Genomic DNA, 19182 nt, shown 5'->3' on the forward strand with positions numbered 1-19182 from the left:
GTACACGGGAGCACGAGACCAGTGGCACAACACGACTGACTGACTGTCTATAGCCCTCGTTAAACTTTGGAATTACTTTTTAAATCCTTGTAAACTAATCTTCTTCTTGACCGGTGCTTGGTTGGGATTTACATAACCGTTCATTTCGGCACGGACGGCAAACTCAAGCAAAGGGCGGTCTTGTTCGTTTACCAGTTCACTAACTGTCGTTTTAAAGGCAACCGGCGTCGTCCTTGCCGTCATTAAGATGGCCTGGGCCGACATGCGACCCAACGCTGGGTCGCTCTCGTGTTGCGGCGACGGATGATTCGGGACACCGTTGTACCGCAACACGGCCACGATAGTCTCGAACAGCAACGAGAGATACTGCGCGATGCGGTCGTCCGACTTCGTGGCGACCACTTGCTGGTAACCAATTAGAGACAGCTTCAAGGCGTCGGCGCACGCTTTTTGTCGGTGGAGACGCGCCGAGCCGGGTATTTGCAGCGTTCCGTACAGATACAACGTGCCGACGACGTCGGCGCCAACCCGATGCAACAATAGTTGTAACAAAGGACTCGAAATCGGGCAGCCTTGGGCAAAGGCACAAAGTTTGGCCAGCAATGCCATTTGAGGTCCACCCGGGGTTTGCAGGCATTCGGAAACAGCGTCTAGACTCTTCCACGAGGACGACCCGTCGTCCGAAGCAAACACGACCAGCCACGTATCCCAGTTACCGACGTGCGCCAAATCAGCCGCGATGGTGTTCCGGCGGCGTGCATTCACCATACCGCTGCTGAAACATTGCTTCAGTAGAACTTTGGAGGACTCAGTGGTCTGTTCAGAAAGCGACCTCTCTGACACTAGAATCCTTTGGAGCAACAAATGCAACATCGCTTCCAGCAATGATTCGCTTACTTTTCCGTGCGCAATGAATTTGGTCATACCATCGAGGCAAGTCGAAACAATCTCGTCGGCGACCGCAGAAATTTCGCAGTCAAACATGGCACGTTCGAGAAGCTCCAGCGGAGTCAGAACAGTGACGAGTAAAGTACTTTCATCACTGGCAATGAATGGCATCAAATCTGCTAAACTTCTGACCAAACGGCACATTTCCTTCGCAATTTTCGAGTCGACCGTCAATTTCTCATTGCGTAAAGTAGGAAGCCACACCTTCTGCAGCATCGTTCTTAGCAGCCTCTCAACGTCGCTAAAGTGCTGTGTCTTGCACAAAACTTCCGGTCCAGCTTCAGTCAAACAGCTTAAACCCCGTAAGCAATCAACAGTCACGTTTGTTGCATCCATACAAGGGAGATTAATCCCACTAGTGCAAGCCAACAAGCCGTGATGTACGCCTTCGAGTAAAAGCGGAGTCAAGACCGTTATCCACCCATCGCATAGAACCTTGAACTTTCCATTCTCTGAGTCCATCGAACTGACCAAAGGCTTGATTGCAGTACTAGCGCAATACGACCACTGAGACATGAGTAGGGTCTTGGTTGAATCATCGATGTCGTCCGCGCATTCGAACAAAAACCCTCGTTCACATGCCATTTTCTCATCCGCTTCGGATGTTCTATAACAAGGGCAAGCCCCGGTCAAAGAAAAATGGCTCGAAATTAGCAACCGGGCTCCATCGAAAGCAAATGCCGCACTGTGCACAGCAATATGGAGCGGGTCTTTGATCAAATCCTTGGAAACCAATAAAATATATTCTGACAAGGGTTCATTTCCGATCAAAAGCTTGCTCGTGCACCAAACTTGGGCGATCTTCTTCAAGTGTCGAACACGCCGATTTTCGTGAACTCCTTCTTCCGAAATTTTCGTGAGCTCAGCTGGATATGGTTCCGAATGCATAAACAAAGGAGTTTCGTCTGACCTCGGAACTATAGGACGAAGCAAGCGCTTTAGCACCATTGGATCTTTTGTGACTCCGCTCTCTACCAGTGCACTCATACTGTAACAGGAGGCTACATACAACTGAAAACAAGCGGTAGAGGGGCTCGAAGTGGACAATTCTAAACCATGCTTGACAGCAGAAAAAATCTGCTGGGCATATTGATCCAAGATGCGAGACTGTGGAAGCTCCGGGTCGGGCGACTCTGCAAATGCTAAAATTAGCATCGTCAAAGCGTACATTGCCGAGACTTGCAACGAATGCACCTCCGCCTGGTCGACCACGGCTACCGTGCTCATGCACACCGCAGATAAGATTTCTTGGAGATGGAACACAAGTCTTGAATCTGGAAGCCCGCTGTCGTTTTTTTTAGCTTTTTCGAGTTCCTTCGCGCATTGGTCCTTCGCGTCGCCATATACGACTTCAGCATTTTCCGGCGTGTTTTGTAAAAGAGCATCCAAGGCAAATTCCACAATTTGTGCCGCAATGCATTTGACTTGCCATCGGACAGCGCTGGATGCAGTATAGACCAGCGAGACGTCCTGATGCGATCTGCGGCTTGCAGCCTGGACAACAGAATCGATTGAAACTTCCTCTTCCTTGTCGGTGTAGTCTAAAGGACACGATTTGACCAACAGAGCTCGTGCGAAAAGGATCCACCGCAGAACATTTGAAGACGAGACAGCCGTTTTAGCACTATTTAGATAGAAGATGGTTCGAATGGTATCGGTGAGATCGAGCTCTACATTTTTCCATTCATGAAACGAAACTTCCGTATGTCTTGGCACAGCCAGCGATCGGAGAAAGGTAGTTCTGCCAAAGAACCCTTTCCCAGATGTTGATTCCAGCGAAGCAAACAACGCGGATACGATCGAAAAGCTGCACCAATCTACGACAGAGACATTTGATTGGGTCAGCGACTGAAGAGCTATCCCCGAGGCACGTATATTAATGGCCGACAAATTGCGAGGCTGCTCCCAAGGTGCAAATGCAAAAAGAGCTGGACGAATTGGTGCCAAGGAGGATTGAATACTCGAAATACTTGCGAACAAGGGACTCTCGCTGTAGTCGATTTTATCCCATGGTAAGGGAATAAGTTGGCGATGGCCAGCCGTGACTTCAAAGAATGCCATCGCTTCAGTAAAGACAACAGGATGCGATCCATAAAGCTCAAGAGTAAGCCTTGCAATCAGTATGAAGCGCTCGCCAATGCCGGGGTCTTCATCTTGAAGATGGTAGACTGTCTGAACCAGAAACGACATTAATCGCAATAGTACGGATAAAAATGCGACTTCCGAGGTCATCTTTTCCGCTTCCTGGCCGCGGTCCATCTCTGTGGAAGAAATGGTCATGGACGCAGCAAAATTATCTTCGACGAGTTCCACCGCCTTTCGCAAGAGCTGTTTATCCCCTTTGTCCAGATCAGTTGTCTTCTCGAGACGCTCAGAATATATCAAGAGAACAGAAAAAGAGTGCAGGGCGTACGTTCTCACGACAAAAAAATCGCGAAATCCCGAGCATGCGATAGAGGGGAGGATCCGAGTCATCATTTGTAGAAGTGGCAGCTCACTAGCCCGTCTTGATTCTACGTCCTTCGAATTATTCACGCGAGATCGTGCTCTTGCAATTTGTTTCTTTGCAACGTTGAACGCAGTTCGCTGAATGCAAGCCAAGGTAAGTAGAGATCCCGCACGCGCTGCTGAGACTGGTTCCAATGCAATCGCTCGGGGTTTTCCATCTGGTTTGTTACCTTGCATCACTTCATCCAGAGAATGAAGGACCTTACTTTGCAGAAAGTGTGCGTCTTCCGAAACACCCAAAGTTGCGAGTAGAGCGAGACCTTCCGCTGCGGCACGACGAACAGTGCTGGAAGGGGAAGGTAATACAGTGAGAAGAAGATCTTTGGCTTTGTTCATCCACGGCGGTCCCAGGCCAAGGGGAACGTTGTGGCTAGTCTCGTGGAGTGGTAGTGCTTTTAGACACGACAGAAGAACGGCAGTAATGTTGGCAACGGCGGAAGAATCCTCCTTGGCCTATAAATGACAAGCAATTGTAAGTGGACGAGAGAAAGGACAATCGACCCACACACCGAAGCACGCACCTTGGACCTCGGGCTCTGATCGACCAAGGCAGAGTTCACACCAATTGCGCGAGCCAGCTGAGCAAGTAATGGCGGTACCAGAGATTCCAACATGTCCATTGCGCCCTGTTGTTCAGAACCACTCTTCAATCCAAAGGTTGCGGAAAATGCCTGTATAGCGGCATCGACAAGACGGACCTTGGAAGAGCAAGACGGATCGATCGGTTTTCTCCACGTTCCAACCCCGTGTAGAGGCGTCGGAGGTTTCTCCCCACTAGCATCTTTTGCGCAAATTCCCAGAATGCGGCTACCCCGAAAGACGCTGGGGTCTGGCTCCGATCGATTGTACATGGATAAATGCAGAACGGCCTCTCTTTCCCCGGGGTGTGCGATCTCGCCTGTAAGCAAAAGGATTGTTTCTTCCAGATCACGCGCTCCCCCAATTTGCCCGTCTCGCCTCGCTCGACTCATGGTCTTGGCGTCCAGAATAGAGTCCTCCCGGCTCACCAACGCATGTAAAATCGAGCAGGATACCTCCCCCTCCACGGCTGCTCGAATGTGTTCGGCGGCAAATGAAAAGACTGTATCGGCAACCATCGGGAAGGAACCGGATGGCAACCACGCAAACGCCTCAAGGAGGGAGGACCTGGAACTTTCTAGTCGAGCCATAACCGGTGCCGAAAACGGAAGACTTCCAAACGTTCCGTCCGGCAAAAGCATCGGCAGGACGTTTTCCAAAAGGACCGTCACCTGGGTCAAAGCCTCTGGTACTGAAAGTAAAAGCTCGGAGCAATACTTGAGAAAGACAACCACCGACGAGAGCATTGCATCCACGCAAAGCAGCTCGTGTCTCGGACTGAGAATCTTGCCGCCGCCTGTGATACTGCTTATTGCTTTTTGCCAGGAATTGAAGATTAGCGATACACTCGGTGCCGCAGCTTTCGGACCGTTCGCCAGCACGCCCGAGATAATAGCAAAGCCTGCCTTGACGCAGTTGCAAGCCGACATGGCATTGGCCTGGATGATCGGTTTATGGAATTGACACGAAAGCATTATTTCCGCCACGGACAGTGCGGCGCTTAATAATTCCGTCGGCAACCCGCCTGGAAGACTAGTAAGATCTCGCACAAGGATGGAAATCATCAAGGCCCTGCCGTGAATCGCACATTGATGACGAGCGGATGGGTCATGCTCCTTCTCCTTGGGACGTCGAAACATCCGTATCCCGGCATCCGGTTCTTCCTTCGCATCCGACGAGCTCGAAGCCAACGTGACCAATTGCGCGTGATGGAGTTGCATCTCATCGATCGAGGACCGTACCAGCTTGCGACCTTCCGTTGGAAAGCTGGCCGTTAACGAGGCACAGGCAATCGCTGCTTCGTGCCGCACCCCTTGATCCATGTGTTCCAGGCATATTTCCAGCCTTATCACGGCGTCGTCTATTCTAGAAGCGGCCGCTTCGCCCAAGGCCGCCAGCAAATGCGAAATCTCAACTAGCACGATCTGCAATTGATTCGCATTCCATTGGACGGCGGGCGCCTCGTTGGATTCGGCGTCTCCCTTACCCGGTAGACACAGAATCAATTCGTGCAAAAAGTTGATTTGCGTAGGTTCGGGCGTGACTTCGGAGAGACCTTCGCGCAAGACGCGGCTGAGGGCCAACCGGGCTAGGCCGGCATCGTTCTTGGACCAGGTCCGGGTGGCCCCGAACAAGGGATTCGCTGGTCCCGAAGCCGGCGTATCGGGTGGTCGGAGTTGTTTCTCCAGGTCCGGACCGAGTCCATTCAATATTAGATCCAGGATCTCTTTCAGAGACGCACTCCGATCTTCCCCCACGGCTCCGAGGACGACTTGGAGTCGCAGTATTTTGGTGAGTACCATACTGATACCAATCCGCACCGCTCGTCCTCCGGTCGCGTAGGATCCTCCCAAACGGGGCGCCACCAATTCTCCGCCCACTTTGACAAATTGCGCGATCCAGTAACGTACGGCGTTCTTGAGCGACGTACACGAGTGCGCAATACCCAGGACTTTGCGCGATCCAAAACGCGGTATCGCGCCTTGGTCGACACCTCCTTTGGGACCGTCACCAGTGTCTTTTTCCGCTTGATGAAACTGAATTGCCGTTGCCACACCCCGGGCAAGAGTTTCGGCCCAGTGCGTGGCCGTCTCGGGACTCTCGTCGTCGAGGTGTTTGTACGCCAGCTGGAGGAGGTCTTCCAAGGCGTGCAGGCGTCCGTCAATGCCGTGTGCGGAAGAAGAGGGCGGTAGGTTGGTGACTAGAAGGGGGGTCAACAGCGACGCCAGTATACCGGCATGGGCACGGACTTCCGGAAACTTATCCAGGACGGCTTGTTTGCATACTTTGACGGCTTCGAGTACGGCCTTGTCTTCCATGGCGCCGGGCAAGACCAGTCGATCCGTAGCAGTGGCGGTATCCGGGTCGATCAAGGAAGACCCCATACGAGTGGGTAGAAAGGCGTTGCGACAGGCCACGACGGTAGCACAGGCGGTTCTCACGGCGGCCACGCGATAGGTCGGTTCACCGTTGCCGGCCGAACGCAACGCTCGCAAACAGGTTTGGAGTGTTTCCAAACTCCACGGAGCCAACGTTTTGGCCAGCGTTGGGGAATTGCGTTGCACCGTATTGTTGCTGTTATTGTTGTTTGCGTTAGTTTTGATGGTGTTGTCGTTGGGTTGATGGTGCAAGAGTCCAGTGACTAGATCGAGTGCGGCGACGCGTACGCCTCCGGCGGCCTTGGCGGAGCGTGGGTGGAGCGTCGCCAAGGCCAACATTTTCCGCAAGAATTGCAAGGTATCAATCCTCGCCGTCCCGGTGAGTCCCTGTGCCAGTACGTGACAGAGCACGACACAGTCGACCCAGAGGGCACGGATGGGCGTCGACAACATGGGTGGGGTTTCCAGCACGGCGCGATTGGCTTGGGTGGTGTCGTTCCAGACCGACGCGGCGGCTGTTTGACTGTAGGAGGCACTCATGGTATTGGATACGCCCATGAGTTTCATCAATACAGCGAGTATGGAGGGTGCCGCGACGAGTGGGGTGTCGGTGACGGAGGCTCGGAGCCAGGCCCGCAGACCGTGCAAACGCGTGAGCAGGATGGAACTGGGTACGGGTTGGGCGGTCCCGAAGGAACTGTGCAACCCGGGCGGCGGTGCGCGTGTCGTTCCGACTTGTTTGCCGCAAGTTGTAATCGTGGCCCCCAGCAAGGCTCCGGCTTCTTCCACTGACGTGGGAAAGTCGATATCGGGTACGAGCTGCCGAGGTGAAGGTCGAGGAGGCGTCGGTGCCTTCGACGAGGACGACCCCGCAATAACGGGGGATTCTTGTGTCGTTGTCGTTGTCGCTTTCTCCATGACGCTATTTCTTACGACTCCTATCAACAACTACAGCGAATCGAACAACAAGTGTTCCTACTGGAAGGGAAATCACCCTAAACGACGGATGCTGTTGGAGCTTCCCGGAGGAAAGGAGAAACGGTCGCGACGCTGTATACTGGCAATGCTTCTCCGGCCACACCTACGATCCGACCTCTCTCCAACCCTTAACCCTGTACTATACCATTTCCGGGTGCCTGGAAGACATACCGTTGTGACCCGGGGTCGAATAGGAACACCGCCCGACGTTCTTTGCTTGGTACGTACACGTTCCACGAAAGACTACCGCTGCCTACGGAGCAAGGGGAGTAGGGCGTAACAAGATAGTTTGTTACGCTTTTCTTCTGCAAGGGCCCGGTGTGGAGGAACGGATGGAAGCACATGGACGGATCCACACGACCAAACGAAGGTTTCTCTGCATTCCGCGTACAGTATTTAGTAGGTACTCGGCTTCTCAAGCAACGCATGCGGGACTAAACGGATGGCTATCGGAACCGTGTATAACAAACACACATTCACCGGACCGCCGCCACCACCAGTATCTAGAGTTAGTAGCGGTAGTGACTCTCTTAGAGAAAAAGAGATGGAAGAACAAATGTAAAGAGCAGTTGGGTCTTTCTCGCCGAACGACTTACAGTGAACACGAAAAGCTGTCTCGGTCCGTGAGCATCTTATTTGGTAGAGTCACACACTTACTGAGTTCTTCATCAACTGCAGTTGCCGCTTCTGCAGTCACACCAACCTACAGACAACACACATACACACTCCCGACAGTCAATTCTCTGCTCCCACTTCCTTTCGTTGGTCTTTCCAACATGCGTTGGTTCCGACGCTTCCGTACGGATGGTGCTGCTGCACCTCCACTACTACTCGTCGTATGTGCCGTGGCCGTGGTGGGGTTGTTCCCGGGACACGGCACGGAAGCCTTCTCACGGAGGGCATCCACTGGTACTACTGGTGGGACCACACGCATGATGCCCCTACCGTATCTCCGCGAGCAGCGCACACCACGGCTAGTGCGCTTGCGGGAGAAGAATACGCGCCGAAGAGCCAACAATAACGACGGCAACGATACTAGCAGCGTCACCAATAGCAACGTTTCACCGGTAGAAACCGGTACCGCCGTCACCAACGAGTCTTTCGTACCCGCACCACCCTTCGAACCCTTCATCAGTACCGAAATCGTTTACGATGGTGTCACGGGGTTGGCGTTGCTCAGCGAAAACTGCACCGAGTCCATTCCCGATACCGCCTCTGCTATACAAACGCAATTGGTCACGTACCAGTACCAGTTCCTTCTCAACCGTAGCAGTCTCGACCAGACCAACGACACTCTCTCCAAAGCCGTTGACGTTGTCGTCAACGACCTCGAACTGGCGTTGCAAGGAATACTGGCTGACTCCTTTCTGACCTGTGGCTTTGATCTGGGTGCTTGCTCCGCGCACCCGCAGTGTACCAACTTGACCGCGGCCTGCTGTCCAACATCCGACGGAGTCTTCCTCACCTGCTGTGAACTCTTGTTGCTCCGGGTACGTTTACAAAAATTATACGCATCGCCATGCTTCTACTTTGCCGTTCCTGACGCATCCCATATATTTGTGTTTGTACCTCTTGTTGCCCGCCCCCGTTGTGTATGTTTGCAACAGCCCTATCCGTTCGAAGTGACCCGGTTGTCCTCCGCTCCGTTCGATCGAATCGCTGAAATCTGCGCCTCTCCCGACGACGACGCCCTGGATTGCTACAGCGTGGACGGAGCGCTCTCGGTCGACTTCTTTTACTTGGACGGCGATGAACGCTCGCTCCAGCAACTAGACACGATTGAAGATTCCAACGTGGCCGCTGCCTTTTTAGAAAGCCTGCAAGCAGCCTTTGCCGACGAAAACTTGCTCCAAGACGATAGCGTCCAAACCGTCGTCTTTATGGGACTCGGCAACAGTAACGGTGTGGAAGGTGGTAACGGTCAAGGAGGTGACGGTAACGTTCCTACAGAAGAACCGGACACGGACAGAGATGCCAGCAACAATGTCGACACGGAGATTGACGCAAATGTCGATGCAGGGAATGATGCGGAGGAAATTCCGGATGTCGATGCCATCACCACCGGTGACACGGATGCAGAGATGGACACGGATGCCAATGCGGATAACGAGGCGACCGAGACCGATCTAGGGGCAAATACGGGTGCCGACCAGAACGCCAACGGGGATCAGGGTGGTGTGTCCGGTATCGCCTCCGAGACGACCACCGACAACGGCAAAACTTTGACGATTGTTACGAGTTCCGTTGCGGTGGCGGTAGTCGCAGCTTGCTTGATCATTTTGGCAATCTTTGCGGGACGACGCCGCCAGCGCAAGCAGGCTCACTGCCAACAACTCGAAGACTATGGTGACAATTTCTTTCCCGATTCGATTGGACAGGATCTCAACTTGACGTCCAGTACGTCACTGTCTCGGAGCGCGCACACCAGACCAGGGAATCGGGGTGGAATGGAGCAGCCCGAGAATGACGGACTCATCGTTTTGAGCGATTTGCACATGGCGGAAAGCGTCGACGGGGAAAGCTTTGATTTCCCCAGGTACTCTGAAAAGCAGGACGCCGTTCAACCCGTGTACGTGTCCTCCACGCAGGCTCGTCCAGTCAAACCCAATTCATCGTTTGCTGAGTTTCAAAAACGCGAGTATATCTCCGAGGATACGGTAATACTATAGCGGTTGTACACTACAGGATGGCTATTCCTCAAGGTGCAGGGGTATCCTTTATAAATGTGTTACTCTTTATCGTGTACCTACCCTACCAATCCCTTCGCTTTCCATACCATGATAACGATCCTTCTCTCCGACAGGTCGCACATCCTCGACCGCGGCCTAATGTCATTCAACAGAACATACATATACTCCAACACCAAGCGATTGACTTGTATGGCACCTTTTTTTTAAGATGATGTAAAATCAATATGCGTTAAGTTTCTATGACGCAGGAATAGTCTTGATGAGGTTTTCGTCCGAAAGATAGCTCACTCCAAGATCGAGATCTTGACGATCCAGGAGGGTTCGCATATAAGAAAATGCAATTCTTTGCTCTTGTCCGACAATAGCAACGGCGTCAAACAGCATCTTTGTCCCGTTGTTAAGGGCATTGGTGGTCGTCTTGAGAGCCGTGGCAGTCGCCCGGGCCATCAACAAACTTGCTTCAGCTCGCGCCGTCTGTAGGACCCGACTCGTTTCCAAGTTAATTTTGTTGACTTCAACGCCTGTTTGATCTCGCTCCACTTGGGCCTGTTGCAAAAATGCCTCCATTCCGTTGCGTTCATTTTGGACGCGGCTCTCGAGCTGCTGCTCGGCCACTGAATCAGGAATCTGGATACGCCCCAAGTGGAACTGATCAAGGACAGCGTGAACGGGTGGATTAGTATCCCACCGTCGCTGAACAGCTGCCTTGAACAATGCCTCCACTTCCTTCCGATTGCGAAAGTACTGCTGAAACGAAACGGAAATGGCTTCATTTCGAATTGCTTCAATAGTCCGCGATTCGATTACGCCTCTGTAAGAGGATGCACTCTCACTATGAACTTGGCCAATTTTATCCTCCTTTAGAAGGTAGGTAAAGTCGATGTCCACGAGAAACGCCAATCCAATGGATGAATTGGAATCCCCGGAAGAGAATACGGACAGTTCTTCAAGATTGGCGAAATGAGCGTCCGCTTGATATTTGATAAAGGTGTAGTCTGGTCCGATATTGTAGCGACCACGCGTGTACACCGTATCGACGTCCACCTTGCCGGTGGTCTTGCGCTGCACCAGACCATACTCGTAGTATTCAACGTAAGAAAATGTCAAAGGCACCAGGATGACGGTGAGTAGAATTCCAATGCCTAGAGCCACAAACAAGGCGTTTCGGTTGCTTTTCTTGTTAAGGCAATCCATAATCAAGGCGTTCCAATTTCTTCTAAAAATAAAGGGGGCAAGAAGGTTTTTATGCCATTTTCTCGAATCAAAATTCTTCCTCCAGATCACAAGCGGTTGCTTTATGGCGGCTTAATTAACAGTAAGCTCGTCCGCATTGATTTGAGGAGCTCGCACCTCGCTCATATTTGCTGATGATCTACCGCGCGATTCAACCATCAGATCCATGTAATTTCAATAGTCGAATTCACTTTCAGTCACTCCAAAGTGTTAATTCATCGTCAGTCGCGCAATTTTGTGACTGATTTGCGACTGCCCAAGGCGCAACCCAAAACGGTATCGAGAAGAACCGTCCAGCCATTAATGTAAACTTAAGCACGAAAACAACCTTTGATACCGGTTTCCTTTCCACGCAACCAGCTCACAAGGGCCCACTTGATCCAAGCAACGCACAATTCGAAACCCCAGGATGAGTGACGACGATTGCGAAATTGATTACAAATCGGTCAAAGCCTCTATCGATGGCAACCAAGACGACGCCGAGCGCGGCGGCGACTTCCCCATACGTCGATCGAAGGGGGGATGTTGCGGCCCCGAGTCCTGGAAGAAATGGACCTGGTGTGGAATAGTCATGATACTCCTCATCACGATTGTGACTATCATCCCCCTTTCCCTACAAAAGCTGTCTTCGACCGAGTTTGGAATCGAGTATACGCCGTACAGCAAGAAGCTGGACGACGCTGCCAAGACGGGCGGTCTGCACACGGGCCCGCCCGGTTTCTCCTTCATCAAATTTCCGTCCACATTCCTTTCGGAAGACTTGCCCCGCGGCACGTGCGTTTCCCAGGACGGCCTGAGAGTGGACTACAAGGTGACATTTCAGTACCAGATCATGGCCGAGAATTTGTTACCCGCTATTTTCAAATACCGAAACTTCGCAACGTGGAGCAAGGCCGTGTCGTCGGCTGGCACGAGTGCGATCCAACATACGTGCAGCGAATTCGAGATTTCCAACTTTCAAAACCAGCGCGGCGTGATCCAGGCGCGGATGGAAGACAACCTGCGCGACAAGCTGGACGGCTCAGCGGAAACCGGTGATCCGGGCGTATACGCATTGGTGATTGCCCTACAACTGCAAAACGTGGACATTCCGGAGGACTATCAGAAAGCCGTGGAAGAAAAGCAGGCGGCTGTCGAAGCCATTGCTCTTGCCCAAAATCAGCGCGTGCAATCCATCACTCAGGCCAATACAGCGCTCTTAAGCGCCCGCGAAGAAGCGCGTAAGATCAACGATACGGCCGTGAACGAAGCGTCCATTGTCCTGACGAAAGCCGGTTTGCAAGCCGAAGAAACGACCTTTGCGTTCGTCACCGAGGCTGAGGTCCTTGTCGGGGCCAAAGCCAGTTTCAATCTCACGACTGAAGGTGTGTTGGCGTACGTGTCGAACCGCTTGTATGCGCAAGTTCCGCGACTTACAGTGACTTCCTCGGAACCGGCACGGTTGTCGCGCAAAGATGAGCTTTAGGAGGGCTTACACGCACCCATCGTACAAACAAAGAGCTAAAAGTAGAGCAAGTTGTCGAGCTAAGCACAGTATCAGTAGCTGCCGCGCCCTATGGAATTTGTTTGACAAACAGCCGTTTGTTCGAAGGATGTTTTTCGAGAAGGAGACCTATCGTATCGCATTCACTGTGCATGTGAGTCTGAACATCAAGAAGAGCATGTTAATTGTTCGACGAAAGTAGCCTCGTTCGGTTCCGTTTCCGTGCTCGTTGATGTACACTTCCCTGAACGGAAGGTGGCGCGTTTCTTAAAGCTGTTTTGAAGTTTCTATTCGCAAGTATACGTCCGCTCTCACTAGTAGAGCTCCAAAAGACTTGTCTCGTTTATCGAAGTATAGTTCGTGGATAATAACATTGCATGTGTCAAACGAGCCAATGGCGTATTTCGAAAACGGGGTCTTCGGGGAATCCTGCTGTCGGAGCGGCGCCTCACCAGTCTATGGGTAGATAGAGTATGGTACGGAGTACAAGGCCTCGCAGGAATCCACGACTCTAACGCCGCCAAAGGCCCACTCGACACAAACGTGCCGGGAAGTGACTTCCGGCGCGCGTACAAGCATTAAACACAATGTGTATCTCCCGTCGCGGAAATATGCCCTAATATATTCGCAACCACAAAAGACGAGACACGATTCGAAATTGTACTTACTTTCAAGCCCCCCCTATTTGATTTCACCCCACATAGTTATAGGTGTAGCCGTGCAGAATTTGTACCAATCGAGTTTATTGGTACTTAAAAACGGTTTCGAAACCGCATAGAGTGTCGTAAGAACAGCCCCGACAGCTTGAGAATGCGGAAGCATCGCACGATCGCTTATCACGCGAACACACCCGCGCGTAGTATCTCGCAAGTTGTAGAAGGCCGTACGGAAGGACCAAACCAAGCCATCGATCGATCGAGGTCGCCATAGACTCGATCCGTGAGTCCAAAAAACGGCGAAAATTTCCTACGGCACCCAAATCCATCCTCTTTGAGTAAGCAGTAGCACTCTCTCTTTTACCACTGCCTCTACCACTACGGTCAGCGTTCTTACTATCGCTTCCCACACCAATACCATTATCAAGCAACAACGGTACACACACAGCTAGAAGCAGCAGGATCATTCCAGGATCATGACGAAACAGTCTTCAACACTCGCTCGTCTATTGCTCTTACTCGCGCTGTGGTGCGATCCCACGTACGGTCAGAACGACTGTGCTCTGTCCTTTTGGTTGTTCCCTTCACAGCAGGACTGTCGACTCCGCTCGGGCGATCCGTCCGCCATCGAAACCTTCGTTGCCGACGACGTTTGTCGTGTGATGAGTAACCCATCTCCATTCTTGTTGGGGCGCTACACGGCGAGTTGCGTCTCCTCGGACACCGTGCGGATATCGCAGTCCGGCTGTACCCGATCGGACTGTTCGAGCACGTCAGGTGGCAGCGTTTGCGATCGCGACCTCACCAGCGTTTCCTCCTTTTACTCGCTTCTCAGTACGCCTGAGTACAACGTTCAGGACCCCGCGACACAATCCGGAACTTACCAGTGCTTTACGCTTCGCGGAGATTCGGAAGCCGTGACCTTCGCCATTTTTGGAGATTGCGGCGCGTGTTTAGGGGACGGAGGCGAACCCATGGAATCGTCACCATCCCTCGCCCCCGTGGTCATGCCCGTAGTCATGCCGACCAATCCACCAACACCGACAGGACAAGCGTCGGTGGCCCCCGTAGGCATGCCGACGCCTCGCCCGACGGCAGTTCCCGTAGCCAACCCAGTGAGTGCCCCCATCAACACTCCCAGTTCAAGCCCTGTCGGGACCATGCCAGATCCAACGATGGCACCTTTCGGGATGACCCCGCGACCGACGGCTTCACCGGTCGCATCACCCACGCGAGCTCCGACGTTCGCCGAAACGGAAGAACCGACGGAAGATGACACACCGGTCGGCATGTCGATTCCGCCGACAGGTACAACCCTACCACCGACCGGATCGACACCACCGCCATCCGTTGGTGGGATGAATACATCGGCACCTCCGACCTCGAGTGTTTCGATCCCCGACACTCCTACAGAGATTCCAAATATGACTGTTTCAACTCCACCGGTCGCGACTACTCCCACTCCATTACCTACCCCTCAAGGAACCAGCAGCGACTTGGTCGGACTTGTCATGCTGTTGACCAATACGAACGGCGTCCTGGGGGAAAGCTCCACGATAGCCTGGGAATCCGCCACTGCTGCTCACATCACCAACACGCTTGCGAGAGAGGCCCCCCTCTCCAAGGCCACGGTGGAGGTTGATGTTGTTAGCCAAACCCGAATGTCGCCCAACTCGTCGCTCAACGGTGTCCGTCGAGTCCAAGAAGTCGACGAATTACGGCCACTTCGGGTGGCCTTTGACGTCGTGGTCCGATTTCTCGCAACGACTTCGGCGCCCAACGACGCTGAAGCCGCTACTTTGTTGGGGGAAGCCTTTAATAGCCAAGAAGATCGGGAGCTCTACATAAATAGACTTAGGGCTACCGATAATACTGCGTTTGAGTCTTTGGACAGAATACAAGTTCTTGTGGATGGTTTCACTCCCGCGGAGGAAGGATTTCAAGGAAGTAATGACAGTGGTGGTTCAAGTATGGGTATTATCATTGGGGCGGCCGTCGGCGGTATCGCGATTCTCGTGATAGCGGCACTGGCAGCATTCTTCGTCTTTCGCAATCGCGACAATCAGAACGACCGCGTCAATAAGAGACTCTCGGACGACGACGAGCACATGCAAAATGACGCGCGAGAGCTTTACTCACCGCCCACAGAATCGGCCTCGCCCTTAGGCGCTGCCAACGAAATTTCCGTGGACCGGCAAGACGACGTCAGTACACTAGGGGATTCCATCTTGGCCGGCATGGCGGTATTGCAGGACGGCGAAGATGAAAGGACGGCCAGCATTGATGGTGGCTACGACTACGCACAAGAGCAATTTCGTGGCGACGGACCCTTGTCGGTCTCACGCGGTGAAAACTCCACAATGCTGTCGTCATACCCAAGCGTAGGACAAATGGGAGGGCCTTCTCTTATCGAGGACGACGCCTCGTTTGAAGAACTGTACGGGGACGTCGATGATACATCGCACCCAGATCGCTTCGAAGTCGATGTGCCACCCGGAAAACTCGGCATGGTAGTGGATACGCCCAATTATGGAATCCCACAGGTACACGCAATTAAAGAAGATAGTGTTTTGGTCGGGCGCGTAAAAGTCGGCGACCGACTAATGCACGTGGACTTGATCGATGTGACTCGAATGTCTGCCATTGAAGTGTCAAACTTGATCCATAAAAAATCGAAGAGTGCCCGGGTGCTCGGGTTTGCCCGAAAAGCATCGCCATCGAACGATCCGTATGCGCTATCGTAGAACCTGAGGTTGCGCTATGCCTGACTTGTTGACACGATCTTTCTCGGTTCTCTTCAAGACAACAACTTTGGATCTGGAATCCGTACACTGTTTTCTTCTGTTTTACACTATATGCCCCCGACTCCAATAAATCCATTCGCTTTCTAACTTGTTCGCGCTGCTACTGGCGCGAAAGCGAACATCATCGTACAAAATAATGTTAATTCACACTTCTCCGCCACACATTCTTTATATCTGTCCTCTTGTGAATCCAATGCAGGGACAAGCCTTATGGTTCCAGGAAATATACATCAAAGCCTAGTTACGGCACATTCCTCCGGACGACTGAGCTTTTCTTTGAACCCTGTAGTCTATAGAAATGATTTCGCTTGAGCCAGAAAATGGGACAAGTTTTGTGAACGCAACACGCGTTCGTTTGGAGGTACTCAATGCCGCGCATAGCAACCTGAAATCCTTTTCACTCGTCTTTCTTGCCTTCAATGGATGTCACCGTCGTTCTCTATAGTCGGAAAGTTGTAGGACTTATGGCAACAATTTTATTGCAAGCACAGTTAGCGTCAGCTAGCGATGAAGAAGGCATCCCAAGAAGTCTTTTCCTTTGGACAACAACTATCAAGAAAACAATGAACAATGCAGATCAGAATCATTAACTGTAATAGCGATAAACTTGAATTAGGCAACGTCGTCATTTGCTGTCCCTGGAATAAAAAAAAGGAATTTGGATCGCCCAAATCACAAATCGTATCCACTCGCATCTGGTATAAAAAAATGAAGTTACTTGCTTGGCACTATGCTCCACGAAGCAATAAAACAATTCAGTCGACAAGGAGCTGGGTTCTCAACTCGTCCAAAGATCGACTGAACCATCCGGTGTGCGAACATGATTGATGCAATCCATGTCAAGAGTTTCTGTAGTACTCCAAGAACGAGCCTGCTCTCTGTACTTGATGTGACAACTTTCTGAGCAGTGAATCTGAAAGTATAACACACATCTCATTCGTTTTCCTGCCGCATTCCGAGTCCTCAATCGAACGAGCACGCCCATTTTATCTATTTCAACGCTGCGAGATTCAACTCGTCTCGAAGAACGGATATTAGTACCTCCAAGTCTTTTGATGTATACATCGTCTGTATTGGAAGCCAATGGGTGCGAAGATACCCTGCATTCCCAAACAGATCCCATTCTTGCCTAGCTGGTTCTATACTGTGTATGTCGACACCCATGCTTCCCGTGTCGTCGTAGAAAAAAATAAGGGAGGAACCCGATGCGACGAAGATAGCGGTCACGTCTTCGTCTCTTGAAAGCGTGATAAAGACCGACGATTCGCTCGCTATTCGGGCCTGTTGATTGACCTCGACGTCCTCAAAATTGAAGCTATTTACAAGTACCGTATCGACAGCGAATGCATTTCGAACCTTTTCTATCTGCTCAGAAAAGTCATAACTTATTCCATCCCCAATTGTTCTGGGAAGGGAAAAGGTAATGACAAACCGATTTGTTGACAGGGACTTTGAATCGTATGCAATAGCAAGATTGTCCATCATATATTTTCGAAATTGTTGTAGAACAACTCCGTGTCCAATTTGGTGCGTGTGATTCAAGGCCTCTCGACTCCAAGTGTGCATTTGAGTACCTTGTTTTGACAACATTCCTATTCCAGCGACACCGTGCTTCGCGCAGACAATATTCGATTTACTCGTTCCTTGAGTCTTTAAATTTAAGCGAAAATCGTTTTGAGTCGAAAACTGTATCGGGGAGATACCCATTGCTGGCAAGAACTTCCGAAACAATCTTTCGCAACTCGAGCGCGTAACTTCATCATGATCGCAAGTTTCCGGGAGCGAACCGATCACTATGCGTGTAAGCAGCAACTTCCTCTCCTCCTGATGCTGACCGAACATTGACAAAAGAGTGAAGATTGGCAAAAAATCGTTCAACACCAAATGTCCTGCATTCATGGCCGAAAATAAATGAAATGGCACCCATACGATATCAGCAGGTAACTCGTAGTAGCCCGAGCCAGGAGGACGGCTGCGTTTTTCGGGAAACCATTCAAGCAGGTATTTGTTGCCTTTCCATTTAGGATTGACGGCACCGAGGGCAACTGAACTTTCGGATAGTGTCGATAAGGTGACCAATCTATCGCGACCCTTTCGTATCTGTTCGGTAAGTCTTTGTTCAAAAATCGATGGATACAAGACAAAGTTTCTTGTTCCCACATCAAAACAAAGGTTTCGAAATTGGCAAGACCGGTACAACCAACTGTCCGCTCCGAAATTCTCACCAACACAGTGAACTGTGGATCGCATAGACGCCGCATTTTCTCGATAGTATATAGAATGCCCATTAAACGACCCATCTGGTTGGGAATGTTCTATAGTACTCGCTGAACTTTCCGGTGTGCGAGACAGCCCTACAGCAGCTTGACCTTCTATACCGCCATCTCTTTGTGAGAAAATAGGAAATGCGTAGTGTTGCGAAAGGGCAGTAACCGCAATGCCTACGGCCACCATGTAGAGATACACCGAACATTCTTTCGAAACTGCATCCCTACAACGTTTGCGATTCGCAAACGTCGGCTTTTGCTTCTCCTGAGAAAAGCTTGCAACTCTTCTTTGGCTCTCCTTTGACCGCGGAGCCAAAGATCGTACCCTCGCGACTGTATCTAAAGTCCTCTTCTCGCACAGACTAGAAACTCCCACAATCTCAATCGCCTCATTCCGGTCGGTAGACCGATCATTGAGCGCTGTCATTCTTGTCCTTTTCTATCGGTACGCCTAGGCAACCGGAATGTCTTTCGCAATTTCTTTTCTGCCTAACAGTAATCTATGCAACCACACGCCATTCACTGTGAACAAACGAGGGAAAAAAGGGCAAAGGCATTTTTGTTTCTCGAGGACTCGACGAGGGTGTTTCCCCAACACAAATTTCAAAAGTGTCAAGGGCCTACTAGTACCGCAAAGTCAAAGAAAAGAATAGCACAA

At 51.4% G+C, this 19182-nt stretch overlaps 5 protein-coding genes across 5 annotated transcripts; 3 read left to right on the top strand and 2 right to left on the bottom strand.

The window, feature by feature from the left end:
• Positions 1-51: 51 nt before the first annotated feature.
• PHATRDRAFT_42497 (predicted protein) lies at positions 52-7331 on the bottom strand (the record flags this gene model as incomplete). The annotated part of the gene is made up of 3 exons (XM_002177008.1): positions 52-179; positions 205-3909; positions 3978-7331. The coding sequence occupies 3 exons, from the start codon at positions 7329-7331 to the stop codon at positions 141-143; spliced, it is 7098 nt and encodes a 2365-aa protein (XP_002177044.1). The 3' UTR covers positions 52-140.
• Positions 7332-7990: 659 nt separating this feature from the next.
• Positions 7991-10060, top strand: PHATRDRAFT_42498 (predicted protein; the record flags this gene model as incomplete). The annotated part of the gene is made up of 2 exons (XM_002176512.1): positions 7991-8881; positions 8999-10060. Exons 1-2 carry the CDS (start codon positions 8168-8170, stop codon positions 10058-10060), a joined length of 1776 nt encoding a protein of 591 aa, XP_002176548.1. The 5' UTR covers positions 7991-8167.
• A 42-nt stretch (positions 10061-10102) lies between these two features.
• On the top strand, positions 10103-13197 carry PHATRDRAFT_42500 (predicted protein). Its single transcript, XM_002176513.1, has one exon. The coding sequence runs from the start codon at positions 11724-11726 to the stop codon at positions 12777-12779; it is 1056 nt and encodes a 351-aa protein (XP_002176549.1). The 5' UTR covers positions 10103-11723; the 3' UTR covers positions 12780-13197.
• A 556-nt stretch (positions 13198-13753) lies between these two features.
• On the top strand, positions 13754-16941 carry PHATRDRAFT_42501 (predicted protein). The gene has a single exon (XM_002176514.1). It carries the CDS (start codon positions 13930-13932, stop codon positions 16195-16197), a length of 2268 nt encoding a protein of 755 aa, XP_002176550.1. The 5' UTR covers positions 13754-13929; the 3' UTR covers positions 16198-16941.
• Positions 16942-17247: 306 nt separating this feature from the next.
• On the bottom strand, positions 17248-18951 carry PHATRDRAFT_42502 (predicted protein; the record flags this gene model as incomplete). The annotated part of the gene is made up of 1 exon (XM_002177009.1): positions 17248-18951. One exon carries the CDS (start codon positions 18949-18951, stop codon positions 17248-17250), a length of 1704 nt encoding a protein of 567 aa, XP_002177045.1.
• Between the last annotated feature and the right edge of the window lie 231 nt (positions 18952-19182).

Source organism: Phaeodactylum tricornutum, chromosome 1 (assembly GCF_000150955.2).
Source record: "Phaeodactylum tricornutum CCAP 1055/1 chromosome 1, whole genome shotgun sequence".
Classification (NCBI taxonomy): Eukaryota; Bacillariophyta; class Bacillariophyceae; order Surirellales; family Neidiaceae; genus Phaeodactylum; species Phaeodactylum tricornutum.